Source organism: Rhea pennata, chromosome 5 (assembly GCF_028389875.1).
Source record: "Rhea pennata isolate bPtePen1 chromosome 5, bPtePen1.pri, whole genome shotgun sequence".
NCBI classification, from domain to species: domain Eukaryota; kingdom Metazoa; phylum Chordata; class Aves; order Rheiformes; family Rheidae; genus Rhea; species Rhea pennata.
This window is the reverse complement of record NC_084667.1, coordinates 27,337,146-27,356,296: the sequence shown is the minus strand read 5'-3', so window position 1 is coordinate 27,356,296 and position 19,151 is coordinate 27,337,146. Positions and strand designations below refer to the sequence as shown.

General features: G+C 38.8%; 1 protein-coding gene across 1 annotated transcript in view; it reads right to left on the bottom strand.

Moving 5' to 3' along the window:
* The window catches only part of GAS2 (growth arrest specific 2), a 92,886-nt gene extending 74,488 nt beyond the window's left edge, over positions 1–18,398 (bottom strand). The window contains exons 1-3 of the mRNA XM_062577057.1: positions 18,247–18,398; positions 8,052–8,213; positions 174–298 (exon numbers count right to left, since the gene is read on the bottom strand). Of these exons, the coding sequence (XP_062433041.1) occupies positions 174–298; positions 8,052–8,193 (267 nt within the window). The 5' untranslated portion in view covers positions 8,194–8,213; positions 18,247–18,398. The remainder of the gene's footprint in view (positions 1–173; positions 299–8,051; positions 8,214–18,246) is intronic.
* Positions 18,399–19,151: the final 753 nt, after the last annotated feature.

The window sequence follows — 19,151 nt, the reverse complement described above, 5'->3', positions numbered from 1 at the left end:
AAAAAATTACCCTGATTTTTGATTCTTTTTCGCTATGTAGCGCAGTTATTTCCCTCTTCTTTTGCAGAGCTTCCATAAATGAAGCCTCTTAACTGCTCAAAGAAGTTCAGCACCAGAACAGTTAAACACCTCAGATACCAATCATACATGCTAGAACATATACCAAAACTTACTTTGCCAAGCTTGTTTGCCTCAAAGCTGTTTTCTTTAAATTTCTCCTGCAGGGTCTCAGCTAACCGACAAAGCAAGGCACCATTATCCAATTTCTCCATAAATGTTTCTGCTGTTATTTCTCTACCTAAAGAGCAAACAGAAAATTAACATGGCAAAGAAGTTGAACAGTGTAGACTGCATTTGTAAAGAAAAAGAACATGACCCAAATGCACTGAAATCAACAGAAATCTTTACAACTATTTGAAATATGCCTTCACTAAATAACTTATTAGGATATTTGATGAATAACATCACTACTACTTTAATGGTACAGTTACAGTAAATTATCCCCCCAAAATGCTTTCTTTGGAAGGATATGCATTAACTGAAAAACGATTTGAACGTAGAAGGATCTGCATATCTCATTTTACTTACGTAACACCAGTGTTTTTATCATAGTGTTTTAAAAGAGAGTGCAACCGGCAAATGATTTACAGTAGTGTGTGGTTATTTATAGTGTAAGTGTCAATAACACTTTTACTGCAGCTTATTTCCTAACATAGTAGCCAATCATGTTTAGAAAGAAAGGAGATTTTTTTTTTAGAATTACTTTAAGACTTGATCCTGCAAAAAGCTGACAAAACACTGAAGTGACTGCAATGCTCCTTTGAAAGAGCTTTCTGAAAAGTTAGATTCTTTAAGAAACTCCCACCATTATGACAGCACTTCCAAACTACAAAAATAAATAGATCTATTTTTGGTTGAAATTGTTCTGTTTTCACATGCCTACTCAAGAATTTGTCTTCTCTGTGGACACTTTTTTTCAGCAGCAGTTGCATTTTTCCAACATTGTTAAATTCTACCAATGTCAAGACAGCATCAAGGACTAATTCTTGCTCTTCCTATTAAGACAGGACTTTTTACTCTCTCCATGATATTTACATATGTCACTTGGGAACTGGAATAACAATATGAGCTCATTTTTCATAGGCTGCTGGACACCACTCATAAGGTAACAATTTTCTATACTGCCAAAAAAAAAAAGAAAAAAAAAAAACAGCTAAGTGAGAATGGTTCCCTCTCCCATCCCCACATCCACTCCTACTCAAGACAATAGGTAGAAGTCTGCCCACTGCTGGTTGATGCTTTTTGGCCACAGATTTTTGATCAAAAAGCAGTGGTCCAAGTAAATCTTTTTTCTAGAAAGATTGCAGGAATTCATTTTCGGTAAGAGGTCTGAAAACAGAGAACACTTATCTCATTAGAACAGGTTCACAACTTCTTCATCAAAAAGCAGACAAAATAGCAAAAAGTATAACTCATTTTTTCCACTCAAAAGAAGCAGCAAAAAAGCAAAAGAAAAAACACCAAAAGATCAAGAAAAATGAAGAAGATAGTAAAAGACGAATGTTATTCTTCTGTAAGATACTGCTGGTATATTGTGATATGAAGATCAATGTCAATACTGAAAACAATAGTGCTTTCTGAAAACAATATAATCAAAAAAGAGGTCTAGACTCTTGTCAGGAAACTGTTAGATACTTGAACATCAGCGCAGTATTCTTTGGGCAAAAATTTGCCAGTCTTATTAGTTTGGTCAGTTAAGCCCAAAGTTTAAGATAACATCATCTTTGCAGCAAATCATCTTCAGATGCAATAGCAGACTCACATTTTCAGTTGAAGTTAAACCTGATTTTTCTAATACATTTCTACTTCAAAACATCTGTTTGATGTGAAGATTTTTTTCTCCCCTCCCCATTTTTTTTTTTTTTTTTGCCTCAATTCTTTCTGCCACAGAGCCCACATTGTAGCCCCAAATACAAAATGACTTCTGCAGGCAGAAGAGCGGTAGCAGTGCTGCAAACATTTATCACAGTGGTAGTTTGTGTATAACTGACATCATTTTATTTTTGTGCCTCCAATCCAGCTGAGGTCAGGACTTAACCTATAATAGCCCCCAGATACAAAAATGCAATCTCATCACCTTAAAAATCTATCACTATTCTAGTCTGTGTATTTTTCATTATTAATATTTTCTATTTTGCCCCACCAGTGTTTTTGGCAAAATGTATAAAGCCATCAGAAAGCTAAAAATGAAAAATTACCATATTCTATGAATTGCTTAATTTTTTTTAATCCAGAATTGTATTTTATTATAGATTCATTTTCTCTCTAAAAAAATGTATTTCAAATATTTTTACCCTGTGGAAGTGATTTTTGTTTTGGAAAGCACAAGGATACACAAGACGTTTGGCACTGGTAAAAGAATCACATTCTACATATCTGTTCTGTCCTATGATTTATAGAGCTGTTATTTTCTTGGTCAAGTCTTAGAAGAAACCTAAAACCTATTTAAAGCTATTTACTCTTTAAACAGATATGGAAAAACACTTCTATCTTCTGCTGCCATTTAACAATACATTTACATTATTTTTAATGCTGAATTACATTAGCAGTTCGGTCACTACATACTGTACATTAAGCCATAGTATTTCAGTTCTGTTCTCCTTTTATGAAAGCTGAAAGAATGAGTTTTGCATTGAACATCTGCATCCAATGAAAAATATATTAGGTGTCAGCTTTCAATTCAGTGTATTTTATGGCTCCAAAAGGTGGCATTTCTTTGCTAAAACAGACACTCTGACATATTTAACAGTTGAAATGTATTGATTCAAATGAGAGTAATGTTCATAGCCTGAGGGAAAAAAAAAGGCTCTGTATATTTGTATGGAAAAAACATTAAACTCCATTAAAAATGTATAATGCCCCCTATAATTACAAAAAAGCAGTTGCAATATTTTTATAGAATGGTAATAACATTATATATAATACAAACCAACACTAAAAGTATCAAAAAACAGGAATAGAAAGGCTTTCTCCAACCTTGCCAGCATTGTTTATCTTTTCTTAAGACAGCAATCAGATGCCCCTTAAAAAGGGACACGTTTAGGCCTGAATGCTTGTTACGTGGGAGCTGGGGGCTGCTGTCTGTAAGGCCACCCAGTCCTGGGGGCCCTAATGCAACCAGACTGGGAGGTCTGTGAAAGAATTACAAAATGAATGTGGAAGGATCCAAAGGCTAAAATAAAGTACAAAAATCTAGTTGAGTCTTCTGTTACTGCAGTGTTTAGTGACTACAATGCACGACCCTTACTCCAGCTCCATAACTAGCTGATTAACTCCAGTAACTGTGAAACATTACATTTGTGCTATCATTGAAAAAAAATACAAATGGAAAAATTACACTCAAGTGAAATTGAAATACATCAGTAGGAGGATGGCTTATACTATACTGGGGCATCAGTGGAAGTATTCCTCGCCATCCTCACAAAAAGCATAGCATTTAAACCCCAAACAACATATAATAGAAATAAATTTTAAAAAGGCAGTGATTTTACACATGCAAAACTGGGTCTCACTGAAACACCAACATTTACTTGAAATGCAACAAAGAAGCAGTCCCAAAGGCAGGCTGATATTAAAGAAAATGATACTGTCTCTTTTCTAAATGAAAAGTTGCATCAGTCAGTAGAATCTCTGGAAGTACCATGAATGTCGTGATATTCAGAGATACTCGAATAATATTGAAGCCTTTATTTTCCACTGGCTGAGCTGAACACACTGATACTGAAAATTACAGAATCCTCTTAAACACCAATATCAGCAGGATCACTGAGCTGAAGCAGGTTTTGCTTTTATTCAAATGTAAGAAACAGTTTTCCTTCAGAAGACTTCTCACCCTTTATTCCCCTAACTTTATGTCTTTCCTAACATACTCTACTCTATTCCTTTTCTCCAAGCCTACTTCACTTCTGCATCCAAGCAGTCAATCCTTATATGCCTCAAATGTCTGCACCATTCTGCTGTCCCAACTTCTTTCATATAATTCCCAAGCAGCTCTGTTAAAGAGGCTGCAATACTGAAATTCTGGAGCCCAGGCATGTTCCCATAGCTAGGGCATATCTCAAATACTTACAGGCCTATTTCATGGTCCCACATGTTAAATATGATAGCCTTCTGCATCTGGTACACAGTCTCCAGAGTGGCAAAAATTCAGAGCTGTATACAATAGCCAATGGGGAAACAATGTCTCTTTTACTCTTGAAAGTGCACCTCCTAAGTGACAACCTGGTGCTGAGGTCCACTCCTCTTGATATTAATCCTTTCCAATCTCCAAACACACATGAGAAAACAAGAGTACAGCAAAAAGCAAAGCCCAGTTGCTTTCAAATTGCCATTTGGCCTCCTCTAGAAGATTAGTACAGTCCAATGGTGATAAGTCCCACGTGAAGTTTGCCCATGGTGGAAAGGAAGTTTTCAGGATCATAAAGTAGATTCCACTAAACAAAGTATATACATAATTTACAAAATAAGCTGTTTGCACTGCTGATGCACTCCAGAGTGCTTCACTGGCTTTATGCATACTAAAAACAAGGCCAGGCAAACTATCATTCGTTTCGCAGCACCTTTGATCAAGAAGACATCTCCTTAACCTTCACAACGCAAGGATCTCCAGCCCCAGCTGCACAGAGCTCTGCAGAAGGAAGGGTGGGTAAGAGAGCAACAGCATAACCTCTCCACACCCTCCCCCACTGCTGAGGTGTCCCACTTTGGGAATGCTATAATGATACAATACAGTATGAGTCAATCCCATCTGACACATTGGTTTGATTTGCAGTACCCCTTCCCAGCCACTCAGAACACAGGCAGCTAAAAATCTATTCAGCAATGTAGCTGTAATGACAAACTGTCCTCTCAGCAGCTCTGGGCTTCTTTGACATGGTTCCAAGGATAATTAGCAGAATGAGTAAAAATTACCAGCAATTACTAGAAAACAACGTCCATGTTGAAATAAGGCTTCTTTAGTTTTCATGGTTACAAATTCTTAGAGAGCTATTTTCTTTAGATGTGCCACATCACGCATTTCAGTCTTCCAAACTGCACCTCAAATAAGGTCAAATTCTAGTTGTGGTGCCTAGCTTTTACCTAATAACAAAGATCTTCATTCATATCATGATATGCAATTTTTTAAAAAAATGTTTTCCAGATTGCAATTCTGAACTGAAACCAGGATTTGCTGGTACAAAATCATCATTATTTTAACTTCTTTAACTAGATATATTTGCCTTCCCATAAAGGATTCCAAAACACCATCAGTTGATCAAACTGCCACATAAAAAGTTTCAGCCCACATTTTTGCTTGAAATATTTTATTATATTAAAAATCTGCACGGATTTGATTTTGAAAAGTAGGCCAGACTGACTGCCTGTCATTTGCCTTCGTTGGTTCTTAGTACAAACGAATGAACAAAATACTGATGAAACAAAACATGAAACAACGTGATAAAAATAAAATATACACTAATTTTCTTTACAGAATAAATTGAGTAGTTTTATTTTGTAAAAACTGATATAAGGATAGCTTAGAATGAGGCCATACAAATTACAGCACAGAGCAGACTAAGGCATGGATGTACAGAATATTATCTGTTCCGTGACATCCAAACATCAATGCACATGAAAATCTACTGACCCTTAAAGGAAAGTAGGTTATCCCCAAAGAAAGAAGAATAAAATGCCTTGAATGTTCCTTTGGATACTAAGCAGTGAGAGAATATAAATACATACTTATAGCAAGATAGTAATATGCTGTAAATTCATGCTACTTATCCTACAGCAACATGTCCACGCCCCTAAGCTGACCTAAATTAGATAGTACTCAAAACTCAAATTTGGTTTAATTAAGTATTTATAGGTATACTAATTTAATTAATTTATAGGTATATTAATTTAATTTAAATTTGAATTATTAATATGAATAACAATGTCTACTCAGGGATTCAATGAAGTTTAACAAATCATTATAATTTCAGTTCTTAAAATTAACTCTTTCTAGAGCCTGCATAGACAAATTCTTAGAAAAGAACAGCTTGGATGTGAGAAGGTGTGGGGGAAAGTATACACGGTTCACTTGTTTAATGCAGCTTAATTAAAAGAAGGCTGCATCCATTTAGTTCTGCTGCACAGAGTTTAGTGTCTATATGAAAATCAGATTTTTAATTATAGTTGGCATTTCAGAACCTCCTGCTGGTTGCTACTTTCTTGCTAAAAAAATGACCTCATTCCTAATCTTGTCACTGTGAGAACTCTGTTATGATCTACAAACAAGCTTCTATTTGTTTTAGAAAGGCTCACTAGAACTCCATTGTTTAAAACTTTTAAACAATATATTAAATCCTTAGTGGAATATGCTTCTTCTGATTCAAAAACAACCTTTAGATTGCTGTTTTGTGCTCAAGTGGAATTAAAAAGTCAGAATCCCTAGATTTTTGTTCTGGCATTCCCTAGAGCATTTTGTATTTGAAAATTTCATTATTTTAAATGGAAGTACCACAGAAAGATGTGATGTAATGAGTCCCACTTTTGCAGTGGTGAGCACTCAACTATATCAAATCTGAAATGGATATTACCTATCTGCTAAAGTTCTGGTTCTGTGTTCTTGAATGCATTGTACTGCTACTGCATACATCACCTACATCTCTCATAACACAGTTCCTCTTAGGAAATGCAAAATACAGCAACACAGAACACACAGATGCAAGGTAACAGATATAAACTATTATTACATGATACCACTGAAAAGTTTCAAATATAGCTTTTGCCAGAAAAGATACCATATTTCACCAGAATAAACTTCCACAAAAAAAATCCCACCTTTAAAAATGTTCATTCAAATTCTCCTCCAAAATGACAACAGAAAAAGTCCCATGTGAACATCTATGAGTTGAAATTTTTAATTATTTTTAGTTTGGTAAAACTGATTATCCCCCATCATTAAAAGCAAAACCTATTAGTAATTACTGTTCCAAAGATTATTTCTGTTTTGGTTTTGTTTTCTGTGTTGGGAGTGGGGGGGAGGAGGTGTTAAGCACTTTTCAATGAGATTCTGTGCAAATTGGAATAAAAACTATTCAAGAAGTTTCTTATTATCACTTCCCCTGAAATAGCTTCTCTTCTTTGTTTAATGAGAGGAACTACTAAGTTGTTTCCATTAGGATAAGGAATTTAATATAGAAAATTTGTATTTCTTCAATAGAATCCTTTTAACTTAACAGAGAGCATACAAAAGCCATTTTCCCTGAATGCTCCCAACAAAAAGTAGGATATTTCCTGGCTCCTATTTTATAAAACTTGCCTTCTTGTGAGTCCTGTATCCTAAAGGACTGTCTCTCTCCTTTCTATAAGGGATATACTTGCTTCTCTTCATGTCTGCTTAGTTTTTTTCCTGTGCTTCTGGGTTGCATCTGCTCTCTTTAGCAAACCTGTTTTTGCTTCACATTCCAAGACATACAGCTGCAAACAGCAAATACCCAGATTGCAGCTGCAACCACTTGGTCAGATCCCTCTCTGCACAAGCTTCCACAAGTCTTATCGTGCACTGCCTTGCCTGGGGCAGCTACTATCTATCACTGGGCTGCTGGGGCAGCAAAGAACTTGTCAATTGCTCCTTCCATTCAAGATGTTCAGCATACACATAGCCTTTAGGAGGTCTACCAATAACGATGAAAGATGGACTTGACAGCAGAAATTAGCATCCTCCAGTGTTAATGCAGAAAACACAAGAAAAAGAACATTTAAAAGGAAATGTTAAGAACAATAAACATCAAGTGAATAAAGTTCATCTATACCATTCACAGAAATACTGCAGAAGCACATTGCTTATGAGCTTTTTTGACACTGCTGACAGTGGCATGAGGTGGAGCTAGCTATCTAATTGTAAATCATTTTTGAAAAGGAAACGTCCGAAGAACTGCATTGCCAGTTGACAGTGCACAGAGTTCTTTTACTGTCAAGTGTGACTTGTCAATAATTGCATTCTATCTTATTTTTAATCTTACCCAGTAGGTTTGTGAGCCACAGGGCCAAATCCTCTTTCATCGGCAACAAGTTGGCCTCATGTCTACTGGCAAGCCACTGGCTATACTGATGCATATCAGAGAGGCCAGGCCCACGTGCCTTTGGGCTCAGAGCCGTGCACATTGTTTATCCACTTGTCGTACCTGTTTTATTATTAAAAAGGGAAGGGGGGGAGGGAAAGAGATATAGTTAATTACACCAAATGCAATTCTAAAAAGAGAACCTGCAAAATTGTAATAGACAATAACATTAACTACCATTGCAACAAATCAGATGTCAGACAAATGTGGATCTAGCACATGGAGGTAACATAAGATGACCGAAGACTTGTTTTGTTAATGAGTAACATTGCAAGCAATTAAATCATATAGATAAATGTCTACTTCACTTGTACTCACCAAGCTACACATGTTGCCAACACACAACCAAATACTCTGGAAGGAATGATTAAAATCAAATCAAAATAAACATTTTACACATAGCTAGTAACTCACTACAGCTCCTTTATCCAATATCCATTCAAAGTAAATGGATAACTTCAGATTTTTGGATCAGACCCAAGAAAAACACATTAATAACTGAAATATGCTACTGCAACAAACTTGCTAATGATTAGCAAATACAGTCACCAAATGGAATCAACCTATTCTGTATCTTTAAATTAGTTAAAATAATTAAAGAAAAAAGCATTGAAAACATTTACTGAATAACATTCAATAAGAAAATAGCGCAAAGGAAAGTGCCGATTACCACATTTCCCACTTCACCCCTTTTTTTAGAAATATTCCTCTGCTTCCACAACAATTTATGGAAACTATAGTTTCAGGTAAGAGAACATGTCATATATTAAATATTGGTTAAGAGTTCTGACTTGTATAACAGCCAGAGAGGCTGGGCCTACTTGACCTATATCTCTGTTCCTGAAGACTAATTCTCCCACCTATGGCACAAGCATGCTAAGAAAGAATGTTCTTTTTCTCTCTAAGGGAGTATTAGAACTGGATCCTAAGGTTTGTAGCATGAGCTGGGATACTTTCTTGCCTGGTAGGCTGTATCCTACTGAGAGCCCAGTCAGACCTACTAGCGATCACAAAGCCTTATGCAGGTGGCATTAGGGGTATTATAACAGGGGGCTGTGTTCCTAAAAGTCACTAAGGAATACTGCTTTGCCTCCTCCCTAGCTGATTGGCACTAACTGTGGTTACATGCATCTGCTGACTTCAGCTTACGAAGCAAGGCAAATACTCTGCTTCTTTCTGCGCTTGCATACCTTTCAAGTCAGGTAAGAGGCAATAAAAAATTAATAAAATTAAAAAAAATTAAAAAGAACAATTTGTTATGGTATGGCACTGCGGTCTCAAATAGCAAGCATACTAAAAACAATTCCTTTGCCAAAAAAGGAAATGTTTATTGAATGTAAAAAGCAATCGTTTTTCCATAAAACTATGCTATCAACTGTATTTCCAAATACATGAAATGCTATTTGGGATATTTTAATATTCACATGAAATTCTCCAGCATTTTGTAACCATACCCTAGGTAACTAAACTCCTTGTTAGCAAAAACATCTGCTTAGGCTCTTGCTTAACCCTTGTTCATGAATACAGCGTAGCATCTTCCTCCTTATCCCAGATCCTAAGGTTTTAGTTGCCCTTGAGATATTTAGACTCAGGTTTCACTTTGAATACATTTCTCACTGAAATCATACCAATTCTTCAGTTAAAAAAAAAAGACAAAAAGAAAAGACTTCATTCCTTGCATAAAGATACATTTCTGAATTATCATTAGATTTTACATTTTTCTCACCAAAAAAGAAAAAAAAAAAACTTTTGGAAGCAAAGAAGTTTAAGACAGACCAAAACATGTGATGGAAGTATAGCCCTGTTCTGAAAACAGACTTCGTAAAAACGTCAGCTTGGATTTATGTTTTCCTGGTTGATTACTTCCAAGTCATACTTGCTCATTTTATTCAAGCAAAAAAAAAAAAAAATAGGTTGTTAGATCTGCAAGTTCAAACTGGAATATCACTCAAAATGCATTCCTTCAGACTCAGATGATACTAATAGTCAAGGAGTTTTAACAACAGTATACTTAAAATTGCTGTAAGTTACCACAAATCATGCAATTTTGTTTTTCAGATCATTGACATATTTTAGATGGAAAAAGAGGCAAGACGGATAATTGACTTGTCAGCTTGTACTCAAAGAGTACAGGAAAAAATCAGGTATAAATACCTGCCATATAGCTTTTTTCCAAAAACCAGCCTTAAAATAACCTTTTTAATGGATTTCTGGAGTCTATCAGCAAAACTGACAGTGTGAAAGTCAGAGTTGGAATTCGTTTACTCTCCTGTATCACTTCTGAAATATTATTGGTAAAAAGTAGCCAAAAAAAAAAAAATCTCATTCCTAAATGTTAACTTGTTTTACACTGGACAAGTAAAGCAAAGTAAAAATACAGCATTTTTTCACATTGATTTTTCAATATATTAACGACTATTCAACCAAATCTTTAGGAAACAAAATCCTACAGTTCATTTCTTTTAATACACACATTGATAAAATATAACTGAAAAAGAGGCACCTTTCTTCTAAAAGAAAGCATTAGACATTTTATTGCTTCTTCGGAGCAAATTTCTTTGAGGTTCGTACCTACTTTGAGCAATGGGTCAGACTAGGTGACCCCCAGAGGTCCCTTCCAACCTGAATTATTCTGTAATTCTATACTCAAGGATGCACACTGCCACATCCTAAATGAGACTCTAAACAGGCTCTTTTCCCTGAGACCACATCACATGACACATGCACTGAGTTGAGCTGTGTTAACAGGGAACCTATATCCTTTCCTTCTCCTCATCTGTGTCTTGACATCCAAGACCACATATATGATGAAGTGCTCCATGAAACACAGGAGCTAATTAATAGCAAACAACACTAGGGCTGATAGACCACCAGATGCGATACCACGTGCTGCTACTGGGAACTACTGATGAGGCTGGAGTAGTTCTGAGGTCTGAAAGTTGCATTCTTTACTACTGGAGAAAAGAGGGCGAAGGCTCCTGGAGGAGCTGAACAGAGGCCCTTTTGAGTTGCCCCATCACACTCTGAAACAAGTACTGCAGTTCATGCTTCAGGTTGATCTCTGTGGAAACACAGAGCAGAGAATTTCTGATATTACTTCAGTTCAGCTCTAAAGTACAGGGCTGGTTTTAAACTTATTTCATACTGATCTATCACTTGTTTTTTTGAAACTAAGCAACCAGGCTGTAAAAAGTCTCAAGGAACTTTTGAGCCTTGTAGTTGCAAGAAAGGTGGGAGAATTAAGAGCTCTGATTTTTGAGGATGAATGGATACTTGAGTTTGGTAGTAACTTCAGAGAGAAGAGTCAGAGATAAGGAGGATGTTCTGAGTTTACGGTAGTTTTAACAGAACATAGGCTCTCAGATCAGGAAAGGTAGGAAAAATAAGGAGAGGCAGAGAATTCTGAGATAACAGAACTGCTAGAACCTGAGAAAGATTCATCTCTATTCTTGGACTTTAAATGGTAGCCCAGAATTAACCTGTACTGTTTCGGTAATTATTGTTAAACTGTGGAGCACGTATGCAAAATGAGGATTGCAGAAGTTAATAGTGATGTACAGTTTCCACTCAGAAGAACACTGAAAAATCACACATGAATAACAAGATCCAGCCTTAATTTCACTTCTGAAAGAAGAAAAACTTCCTCTTTTTCTTCTCCTACTTCTCTGAACCTGTCCTACACTTCAGTAGGATATTTTGCTAGACCCAAAGCAACAACATTCCTCCTCTGAATTGGAGGATTTAAAAAAACAGCCTTCAAGAATGGAGCACAATTTGTCCTGCTAGCTCTCTTCACCAATTCTACAAAGGATGTGATGGGACAGCTATTAAATTGTATCAAAGCTGTCAAAGTCTTTATTATTCTTTGTGCAAACACTGTCTGATAGTAAACCTCTACGCTTAACTTAAGCCTCCACAATACTCGAGTGATGAAGTAGCTAAGCTTCGTTAAAACGTTCATCTGCTTCATCAGTCAAGTTCTAGTTCTACTAGCCCATACATTAACCATTAAAACACCACCAAGAACCAGCTGGAATCTTCAAAGACCCTTAAAGGGAGTTAGTGAAGGTGGCTGCAGTTGGATCACTGTCTGCTCCAAGACTCCTTTGAGAATCCCATTTGTAATCAAGGATTACAATCAAGTGGATTCTTGATTCCTCACTCACATACCATCATCTTACCATTTCAAAATATCTTAACATATTCATGAGCTAGAGAAAAGCTTGACAATTGGGCAATGAGAAACTTGACTAAAGAAACCAACTGACTTGCCACAGAAGTAGACAGGAGCTCTCCAGGATTCTACATGGATGAGGCAAGCCTCTTTGGCTGCAAGAACGATTTCATCCTTTCTTTTTGGCAGAAATGAAGTATGAACAAAGTAGCCTAAAAATACTGTTTTTCCTAATCTCACTGCTTTCTAGTAGTAACATCAAATCATTATATATACGCATTTCTTTAAACTGAGCCAACACAAACATGTCAAATATACCATGTTACAGAATGTCACACTTTTCTATAAACTATTGAGCCTGACATCAGATATGCATATATGTTTTTAGAACTTACCTCTAAATACTTTTCTCCTCAAGAAGCAATTTCTTTCTCTTATTATTCTGAGAGCAGACTAGGAAAGATCTTTAACTACTTTACATTCTATTTTGTTACAGGTCATATTTATGCAGCACAGTCTCTTATTCTACCTCTCTCAATGACAGGAAGACATCTCAAATTCTTAGACTTTTTGTCTAGCCAAAGAATTCAAGGCAGGATAAGTTTACAGTACACCCAGTGACATGTAGCGGATTCAACAAACTGAAAGGTTATATTTCTCTCTGCTTGCTTCCACCAAACAGTGAGGTTTTATCTTGCTGTACAGTAGTACATTTAGTTTTCTGTGTATTGTAGCTCACTGCTTGTATTTTGCCAGCAGTGTAACTTACACCACCTGCTGATTTTTGTCAATGATCATCAGGTAAAAGTGATGAGAATCAAACAAGTAATTTTATGCAGTTCCACTGGCTTTTACTGGGGTTACCTAATAGGACAAAAGGATTCAAGAATGATACACTCTGTATGGAAATACATGAAATGCAAAGATTGTTTAGTCCAGAAAGTAAGACTAGCCATGCAATTAGGCACTTATTTGCAGTTGTAGACCCCCTACATTCAATTCCATTTCCTATTCCAGCCTCCTTCCTTGCCTATTAAATGGTGATAATAGTACTCTTCAACCTAAACTGAGTATTATGAGGATGAAAAGATTGAATTTACTATATAGAGTAAAATGTACATATGTGCAAATACTTTTATATATGCATACACAGAAAATTCACATGCTCTATCCTGTGAATTAATCAAGTAAAATAAGATGGTCCCCAAGATAACCATCCAGTTCCAGTACATATACATAATAGCTTATACTAGGCAGCTGCTGGCTATACAGTACTGTGTAACATGAGCTTCATTACTGCTGCAGCCCTGTTCATAGTCACATGTGCATTTAGGTCTCAATAAACAAAAGGACTGGATTTTTTTTTTTTTTAAAAAAAATGTTCCTAGATACAATCATTCCAGGTGAGGGACAAAGAAGCCTTGCAGAGTTGTCTGCTCTTTTTGACTTGTTTGAAGAATTAGCACAAGAATTAAATACAAAGAGAAAGAAACATTTTTCTTTGTATTAGAAAAGAATAAAAAGATATTAAAAATGCATATGGAGATGGGAGGGGGGAAAATGTAAATATAGGACCCCATTTAGTGCTATCATTCAAACCATCCCTGACATAAAGGATGATGATGTCCCTTTGCATCATACCACACTGAAGTAAGTTGCACCATGGACATGCTTGTACCCTGACAACCAAAATCCGTTTTGGCCTGCTTGGGTAGCAAGCTAATAGACTGGATCCAACCAATTGGCAGCCAATCCAGAGCTATCTAGGACTGAGGATTTTCATGTATGCCAATTCAGCAGTCTACTTGCTCTACAAAGCTGTTACAGAAGACAACAAAACTATGCCCTGAATTTGGATTCAGAGACTACTTCATAAAATCTTCATAGAACTATAACAGTCAGGCTTTATGCTTGTGAACTGAGGTCTCCTGCAACATGATATGAGGAGGTATGCAAGCCATCAGCTTGCAGAAACAAAACTAGAAGAAGAGGTCCACATCATGCACAGAACTATGCAATAGTAGAGATAGCAGACAGCAACTTAGACAAGAACAGCAACAGTTTTCTCTAAAGGAACTGGAACTTGAACACTAGACTGCACATTGGCTTTGACAGAGGAGTATCAACTATAACTGCAGACAATCTCCTGCTGTCTTAGCGAAAAGGTAATGCTATTGGAAAGCAGCCATTCTGGAAAGAGAGGAGACAGAGGATCAAAAGCCAGAGCAGAGCTCATGAGTATCTGGCAAGGGACTCTGCTGGATCTCCCTGCTAGTTCTAATCATCTCAAGCAGATGGAAAAGAACAAACTTTCTGAAACGTTACTAGAGTCTGACTGGACTGCATGAAGCATTCACTTACTGTAATTGTAAGCTGGGTGTAAAAAGAGCTGGGTGTAAAAAGTTCTTTTTTTAAAAAAAAAAAAATTCTTTTAAAATTTTTTTTTAAAAAAAGAGTCAATGTTCATAAATAGATTAAATTGCTTCAGAGTGCACATTTATACAAGCAGAAACGTGGCTGCTCATAAAGGGGGACTCATACTTGCAATCTCTACTACCATGTAAGTGCTAGTTGCATGGCATGTCCAAACATAAGGATGTTCACATCTGAAAACTGATTTCAGTTTTTCTACCTCAATGTTGACATATTTTTTCCAGATTTGTAGACTTCAAAATAAGTTCACAGACTAAAGGCTGCTCCCCAGTTAGCTTTGTTTCTCCACATACACACTCTGATACACATACATGCTTAGACATGCAGAAAAGGCGGGGGAGGGAAGATATATGAATGTCTTCCTTTGAGAGCCAAAGAGGTAACTAACAACTTCAGTAATTGATATTTTTAATGTCAGGAAACAGTTCCCAATGCTGTGATCTGCTAGACAGTGGAATAATTTCCCCAAGTGAAACGGTAAAAGCTCCCCTACTTAAAATACTTAAAACAGACTAAAAGAATCAGTAGGGAAAAAAAAAAAAAAAAAAAAAAAAAAAAAAAAAAGGAGAGAGAGAAAGGGAGACACCTGTTTCTCATTGGTAGATGTGACACAGTTAATTTTTACCACCTGCAATTTCCAATTTACTATAGAATAGTAATCACTCTCATTTTACCCTTTTACTTACGTAAGAACAAACATAATCACTTTTGAAGTTATGATTCTGCTACATCATGTAGCTACTCTTCAAGAGCTGTTATAGACCCTTCCCTTCCACAAGGAACAACAGGTCTTTCTTGTCTACATCATCTTAAATATACATATCTGCAATTCTAGTTTTCTCACTATCATAAACAGGAAGATAAAACATAAGCTCATCGATGCAGCAAGCATATTTTTGTAAGGAAATTCAATTTTTTCTAGTTATTTTATTATCCTTATAAACTACACCACAACCAATTTAGCCCAAGGTTTCTGGAGCTTTCCCAGATTAACTTGGAGCACACTGTACATGTTAGGAGAAGGGGGAAGGGCACTGGAAGGGAACCACCATCTGAAACTCATTAATCAATTAGAATTTTTAAGGGCTTACATCAAAATGTGATCTACACTGATAAAGTAAACTTTAATCACAAGAAACCTTTGTCCTTTACATTATGAATGTACTTGCTAGAAATATGTGCAGTACTTAGAGCAGAGGATACAGAACCTGGCAAAAACAGCACACTGATACTTTAGACTTGTAAGGCCCCTGGTCCGAGGCCAGACTAAAATGAAATTAACCACACGCAAGAGTCTGAGCTAATCACTGAAAGCCTAGACATTCTCAGGACTATGCCTAGTAGAACTAATTTTCTCATCTCGATAATGTCTACTTTACCAAAGGGAAAGCAAGAAGTCCTTCTCACATAGACCAAAGCTTGTGGAATGTTCAATATCTATTTTCTTGTAAAATTAGAACTTCTGGAATCTGAGCCTGATTCCTAACACAGTCCAAAATGTTTAAGTCGACTTCTCTTTGCCTGGTTCCTACTACATGTTCTTTTGCTTGCCTGAACAAAGTGGCCATCAAAAATCAGGATAAAAAAAGTCTTCATCTCCACCAAATAGGAAAGTGTACATGCACATTTATAACCAGCATCGCATCTTAAGAGGTGTATATGTACGTCTCTGATTGCAAGTATATTATGTAAACAGTATTACAGGCTAACTCATAATCATGAACTTTGCACTTAATTGTTATTAAGTTCATAGAGTATCATAGAATCCTTTTCCAAATCCTGTCCTAAAATGCAGCTTAACTACTGAGAGGCTTAAGTGGAACAGAGCAGGTACTTCCAATAGTAAGTTTGCCAATTGTAATACAATGTAAAATGTATGTATGTGTGTGTGTGCATGTGTGTATATATCAGAATGACTAAATAAGTTATTAGCCTAAAGTAAGCAAGAACTAGAAGCTCAGGGATAATATTGAGCCTTCCTCACCTCACCTCCTCCATTGGGTTTGGTTTTGTTCTGGTTCCAACTAGGGTACCACAGCATAACGCTGATCAGATGGCTTTTTGGGCCATACGAGATGAACTTAGGAACGTCAACTAATTCCCTATTAAATCACAATCCACATCACAAAACCATCATTAAACCATTACTCTTGGCACAGCATCTACTCTGCAGTGAAGAAACCATTCAAAATTTAATATAAATGGAAACTGAGTAGTATTTTTTTTTTCTTTTCAATTTCAAAACAATATCAGAAGTATGCCAGAACTGCACTGGGGAATCTGCAACACATCCTTCCCTGCACCCCGTGCACCCTTCTCTGTGAGGACCCTGCACAGCCAGTGGCACAAGCAGGCTCAGTCGATATACCACCACAGGAAGCCAAGAGCAGCCCTTGAAAAGCAAGGCAGCATCCTTCGTTTCTTACAGATAAAGCAGCAGCGAAGAACCGAGCCCTCTTGGAAGTCAAATCTCGCCCTAGTTGAGAGCCCGCAGGGGTCAGCAAGCGCCTAAGGGCTGCTCTCACCCTCCGGGACACCGAGGGGAGGCTGGCCCGGCCCGGCAGTCCCGCGCTGCCGACGCGGGAGCCCGCACGCCCGGCCTCGCCGCCTCGCCTCGGCCCGCCGCCGGCCGCGGGCTGCTCGCCAGGGCTCGGGGCGCCCCGAGAGCCGCCTGCGGCTCACCCGCGGCGCGCACCGCGGATGCGGTTCTCCTCCTCAGCGCCTCTCCGCAGCGCCGCACCGCGCCGCTAATGGCTTTGCCATGGGGGCTCCAAACGCTGCTCCCAGGTCCGCCCCTCGGCAGCAGGACCAAGCCGAGCCGTAGCGAGCCCCGAGCCGCCCGCCCCCGCGGGATGCCCGGAGCTCTGCGGCTCTCGCGCGGCTGGCCGCAGAGAGCCTCAGGCCAGATCTGCTCCACCGTCCCCCATCTCCGTCCCTCTGCTGCACGCACCCGCCAACGCTCTCATCCCGCCTCCTTGGGGCTTTCAAGCTCCGGACACCAGAGTAGAGGAGGGAAAAACAAGACAAAAAAAAAAAAAAAAAAGAGGGAGAGGGAGAGGGAGAGGGAGAGAGAGAGGGAGAGAGAGAGGGAGAGAGAGAGGGAGAGAGAGAGGGAGAGAGAGAGGGAGAGAATCCCCGCTACCCCCGTGCGTAGGCGAAAGGCTGCTGCGGAGCGCGGAGCCTGCAGCCGCGCCGGCCAGCTCCGGGCACTGCCCCGGCGGGCCGCCCCGCGGCGAGGCGCCTCGCCGCAAACAAGAGCGCCTACTCGAGACCGAAAGGCTGCGGGAAGCGGGATCACCTCCCTGCTGGGAGCCCCGAGCCCTCTCTCTTTAAACTCAAAAGCAGCCGGGAAAACGCACGCAACGGCCTCAACGCAAAGGCGCCCGCGCTGCGAGCCCGCGGCCGGCAGGGCAGGCAGGGCTCCGGCCCCCGCCGCCCCGGGGCCGCGGCCCCCCGCGCCGCCGCCGGCCCGCCCGGAGCCGCACTCACTGGCCGCCCGCAGCGCCGCTGAGCCCTCCGCCTCCGGCAGCCCCCGCCGTGCCCCCGACCTGCGCAGACCGGCAGCAGCCGCGCTGCCGCTCCTCATACTTCTGTCCGCTCCACTTGGTGCTCTCTTTGGGAAACCTTCTCGCTCGCTCGCTCGCTCCCCCTCTCTCTCTTTTTTTCCTCCCCTCCTTTCCCCTCTCTCTTTCCCAGAAACCGATTTCCTATATTTCAGCAGTCCACATAGACTGAACGGAAGTTAAATGCTTACTTTTTTCAGAGGGACGGCAAATGCAGTTGACACTGATTTACCCTTGAAATGCTGAGATATTGTATTACAGCCCTTGGCAGCAAGCTGGTGCTTAGGTCCATTTCGCTTTTATTATCATTACTCCCTTTCCAAGACTCTTGATTGCGTGTGTGCAAGGCGGGGGGGGGTGATGGGGGGGGCGGAGAAGGGGGGAGGCAGGAGGGAAAATTTCATATCTAACTCAAAACTTTGTCTTTAATTTCAATAGGACTGTTCACTTAGTAGCACCTCTTTTGATTGTCACATTTTGATTTTTCTGGCTGAAGCAACATAATTTCAGCTTTGTATCTTGGGGGATATTCTTGGGAAGAATAGCTTTAATTGCATATTTCTCTAAAGTATTTTCATGCTACCTTGCAGTGTATTTCAAACAAAAAGTAAATACTGTTCATAAATTAATCATTCTTACATTACATTTTTTAAAAAGATTTATGAAGGATAGGTAGAGGTTTTTCTTTGTTTTATATGTTTGTACTTTATTAACTAAGCTGATTCCCAACTAACTCTTAGCACACCTTTTTTCAGTCATTATTTCATTCCCACTGTATTTCATTTCCGTGACAGTTCAACATTTTGTTAAATGTCAGATAGTCTTCCCCAA